This window comes from Sinocyclocheilus anshuiensis, unplaced genomic scaffold (assembly GCF_001515605.1).
Source record: "Sinocyclocheilus anshuiensis isolate Anshui unplaced genomic scaffold, SAMN03320099.WGS_v1.1 scaffold2233, whole genome shotgun sequence".
Classification (NCBI taxonomy): Eukaryota; Metazoa; Chordata; class Actinopteri; order Cypriniformes; family Cyprinidae; genus Sinocyclocheilus; species Sinocyclocheilus anshuiensis.
This window is the reverse complement of record NW_015551120.1, coordinates 86,518-91,533: the sequence shown is the minus strand read 5'-3', so window position 1 is coordinate 91,533 and position 5,016 is coordinate 86,518. Positions and strand designations below refer to the sequence as shown.

General features: G+C 37.9%; 1 protein-coding gene across 1 annotated transcript in view; it reads left to right on the top strand.

The window, feature by feature from the left end:
* Nucleotides 1-4,159: 4,159 nt before the first annotated feature.
* The window catches only part of LOC107663073 (insulin-like growth factor-binding protein 5), a 7,124-nt gene continuing 6,267 nt past the window's right edge, over nucleotides 4,160-5,016 (top strand). Inside the window, exon 1 of the mRNA XM_016453225.1 lies at nucleotides 4,160-4,754. Within this exon, the coding sequence (XP_016308711.1) occupies nucleotides 4,421-4,754 (334 nt within the window). The 5' untranslated portion in view covers nucleotides 4,160-4,420. The remainder of the gene's footprint in view (nucleotides 4,755-5,016) is intronic.

Here is a 5,016-nt window from a genome sequence, read left to right as displayed (position 1 = left end):
AGTTTGTAGCTTTATAAAAAATAAAAATCAATTACAAGTCTTGATTTAATCATAGCTGTAAACATAATTACAACATTATAATCACCTTTTTGTTCAATCTTTTTCTTTCTGCTAAGATATATTGCCATTTTTGCCTTGCCTATAATAAAATTGATCAATTGACATTCATATTGTCTTCCTCGGGTATATTTAAAACCAAAAGTAAAAACTAGTACAGTAAATTTTTTCATCAAAACAAATAAAAATATCCTTCAACAAGTCAAATAAATGCTTAAGTCTTGAGCAGTACATAAACACTTGAAAAATAGTCTCTCTTTGAGAACAAAAAGGACATTCTTGTCTAACACTTGGATTTAAAATGGAAATAAAATAATTAACAGCAACTATGCCATGTATAGTTCTCCACTGTAAGTCTCCGAGAGAGAGAGAGAGAGAGAGAGAGAGAGATTTTTTTGATTTTTCAAAAAACATTACAGAAACTGTTTACAAACATAAAAACATTACATTTAAAATATACATCACATCATGTTTATAGAAAATGTGAAAAGTAAATTTCCTTTTCAGTAACATAACACAATGCCCCTCTATGACACCATATATTTTCAAAGACTTCTAGACAATTTGTAGCTTTATAAAAATAAAAATCAATTAGAAGTCTTGATTTAATCATAGCCGTAAACATCATTACAACATTATAATCACCTTTTTGTTCAATTTTTTTCTTTCTGCTAACATATATTGCCATTTTTGCCTTGCCTATAATAAAATTGATCAATTGACATTCATATTGTCTTCCTCGGGTATATTTAAAACCAAAAGTAAAAACTAGTACAGTAAATTTTTTCATCAAAACAAATAAAAATATCCTTCAACAAGTCAAATAAATGCTTAAGTCTTGAGCAGTACATAAACACTTGAAAAATAGTCTCTCTTTGAGAACAAAAAGGACATTCTTGTCTAACACTTGGATTTAAAATGGAAATAAAATAATTAACAGCAACTATGCCATGTATAATTCTCCACTGTAAGTCTCCAATTCTTTTTGTTAATGGTGGCTTATAGAGTGTCCTCCACTCTGGTTTTACATCTTCATGAAATTCAAAGATGTTGCGCCAGGGTGAATCAACTCTTTTGTACTTTTTGTATGCAAAGAAAACAAAAATAACGACTTTATTCAACAATTTGTCTCCTCTGTGTCTCTCCGCATCACCGTAGCGCCATTTTGGAGAATATCCTCTGAACGCAAGCAGCGTACGCTCTTCTGTGTCAGCCGCGCTGCATGGATGCGCTGTTTTTGTTCAAATCAAAGCGTAAATAGTAAATACATGTAGAAAACGTATCCTTGTGTCGCGGCTGACACAGAATAGCGTACGCTGCTTGCGTTCAGAGGATATTCTGCAAAATGGCGCTACGGTGATGTGGAGAGACAGAGGAGACGAATTGTTGAATAAAGTCGTTATTTTTGTTTTCTTCACGTACAAAAAGTATTCTCGTCGCTTCATAACGTTACGGTTGAACCACTGATGGCAGATGGACTATTCTGACGATGTCTTTCATACTTTTCTGGACAGTGTAATTTACTTAGCAGCTAAAGTCACAAGCCTCCCGGTTTTCATCCAAAATATCTTAAAGGGGTCATATGATGCTGCTAAAAAGAACATTATTTGGTGTAATGAAATGTGTTTATGCGGTTTAAGGTTCAAAAAACAAATTATTTTCCACATACTGTACATTATTGTTTCTCCTCTATGCCCCGCCTTTCTGAAACGCGTCGATTTTTACAAAGCTCATCGGTCTGAAAAAGCGAGGTGTGCTCTGATTGGAATAAAAGTTACGCCTTCTTTCTTTGTGTGAACATTTGGGCGTTATGCAAATCTTCCCAGATAGTGACGTAGGTATGTGGGGGCATGTTAGAACGAGCCGTTTTAGGTAGGTGTGGCTGACTCTTAACTTTTATAAAGAATATCTCTTTGGATTTGAGACTTTAGTCTTTGCAACTTTACAGATCTTCTTTATGCACTAAGAGCTTGTAACACTCCAAAGAGAAAGGAAAAATTTAAATCGCATCATATGACCCCTTTAAATTGTGTTCCGAAGACGAACGAAGATTTTACGGGTTTTACGACATGGGGATGAGTGATTAATGACAAAATTTTCATTTTGGGGTGGAGTAGCCCTTTAACTACATGGCGCCGCGTTAATGAACCGAACAAGTCAACACTTTGGGCCGTCACGCCCTCAGTGAAACACCAAAAAGCAAAATAATGTTTTATCTACTCAATGCAGATCAAACGTCAGAAAAAAAGCAATATTCATGCAAAAAAAAAAAATTGCAAAAAGCCACAGCGGGCAGAAACTCATTCAAACTCACCACACACTACTCACACCCACTCAGCAAACGCCCACGCATGCGCACACGAGAGAGAGAGAAAGAGAGAGAGATGCAGAGAGTGTGTAGAGCAGGGGAACGCTGGAGTATTGGAAACAGTATTGAGAATCACTGCTTTAGAACATTGATTTTGAAACCTGTGAATCCATTAGAATTGTTAGAAGACAGAATCGCTATTCATATATATATATAAAAATAGATTTTTACGTGCACCTCTAGTTTTCTCTTCCTCTTCTCTAAAGCAGCACAGCATGGCCCTTTGCTGCCTTTTCCCGAGGGCGGGGTTTATCAGGGTTTGTGACATCACGAACCAGGGAAGTAATTTGTTGTAGTCCCTACCAGCCGTTTTTGTAGGCATTAAACTGCCAGAACTTTAAAAGACAATATCTCCGTTTGCATTGTTTTTATGTGCACCCCTAGTTTTCTCTTCCTCTTCTCTCAAGCAGCGCAGCATGGCCTCGCCCCTTTTGCTGCCTTTTCCCGAGGGTGGGGTTTATCTGGGTTTGTGATGTCACGAACCAGGGAAGTAATTTGTTGTAGTCCCTACCAGCCGTTTTTGTAGGCATTAAACTGCCAGAACTTTAAAAGACAATATCTTCGTTTGCATTGAACTTTCAGCTTCCTAACTTTGCAGATATTGTTTATGCTCAAACAGCAACATTACACACTAACTATAATGTTAAAAAAGTGAAATCGCAATCAACCACCCCTTTAATACCAGACAGATCTGGCGTGACGTGACGTAGCTGACACAGAACAGCATTAGGTCCAGCTGATACTCTCCAAAATGGCGCTACAGGGTGATGCGGAGGAGACGAATTGTTGAATAAAGTCGTTTTTTTTTCTCTTTTGCGCACAAAAAGTATTCTCGTAGCTTCGTAAAATTACGGTTGAACCCCTGATGTCACATGGATTATTTTACCGATCTCCTTGCTAGTCTCTGGACTTGGGAACATTTCAGTTGCATTGTCTATGCAGGGTCAGACAGCTCCCAGATTCCATCAAAAATATCTGAATTTGTGTTCCGAAGATGAACGAAGGTCTTACAGGTTTAAAACGACATGAGGGTGAGTAATTAATGACAGAATTTTAATTTGTGGGTTTACTATCATAATAAAACAAATATAGGCCTACTTAATAAAATACTTAAACTTGATCTGATAATTAGCTAATCTAATAATTCATCTGATTTAATCTTAAAATGTAAACTGAAATTTGCTATGACAAATGAATTTGTGCGAATAAGTGTTCACTAATTTACATATGAAGGTAAAACGAATCGCCGTGAATTATTTAATCAAACAATATCCCTTTGTAGTTATTTCCGAACTATTAAAACGTACACGGACCCAAAAGAGACGTGAGCCTGAAGAGAAATCTTTAATCTTTTTAAAGCCTTTAAATTTATATAGCTAGCTTTAACTTTATGTTAAATGATTAGTCACAGTAACTTTCATATGTGATTGCCAGATTGCAATATTCCATTATCTCATATCGTGTTATTGTTAGCGTTTCGTTTAATCTGAACCTGTTCCGAATAGCTACGTTTTTGCACAGCATCACTCCAGGATCCGCCCAAGAAACACCAGTAGGCTACCTTTAAATGAAGTGCAGTGCGCCTCCCTTCAACGCGGTTAACATGAGCAGAGCTCCATACTGACAGCAGCTCTCGAGGGTGAACTTGATTAAGCTGCAGAACCTCTAATAGAACCGGCACATATTGATTTCATTTTTAATATATTATAATATATAGGTGTTGATTACACGTATTTTGAGGTTCGTGCTCTTCCCCCGAATTCCGCTGATCATCTCAGGGCATTAGCCTTTTAATTTATAGATCTCAGGTGTTATATGCAACATTGGATTCTTCTACCAAGTGGTGAGAGGATTAATAATTGATATTTTTAAACACCGATACACTTTCTTCCTTTAACCGGACGCTACACCTTCGTTCTCCGACATCTCAAACGAAAGAAAGCGTCGGTTCTAGGCTACTAATTCAAGGCTGGTGGATAGGTTCTCTACAGTACAATGCTGATAAGTTTGTATACTCTGATGACATTTGTGTGGGGACTACCCGGCTTTTCGGCCTCGTACGTTCCCTGTGAGCCGTGCGATCAGAAGGCGATGTCCATGTGTCCTCCGGTGCGGATGGGGTGTCAGGTGGTGAAGGAGCCCGGCTGCGGATGCTGCTTGACCTGCGCACTGACCGAGGGGCAGGCGTGTGGAGTCTACACGGGCACTTGTGGACAGGGACTGCGCTGCTTACCTCGAAACGGGGAGGAAAAGCCGCTGCACGCTCTACTTTACGGCAAAGGAGTTTGCATGAATGAGAAACAAGGTGTATACAAACCACTGCCTAGAGGTACGTTTTATAGACATGCAGTAGGCCATATGTAATAAATGATTGAATATAGGGGAAACTATTTTATCTATCTATCTATCTATCTAGGCTGAATTATCTAGGTCAGGACATCCATAACAGAACATCTGTAGGATTTATTTTATATCATTTGGATGAGTTTTTATATTTATTGAATACAGAATTGGTATTGAAATCAAATTCCTTCTCAGCAATCCCCCACCCACACACCAGCAGATCTATCTCTCTCTCTGTCATTCTCTTT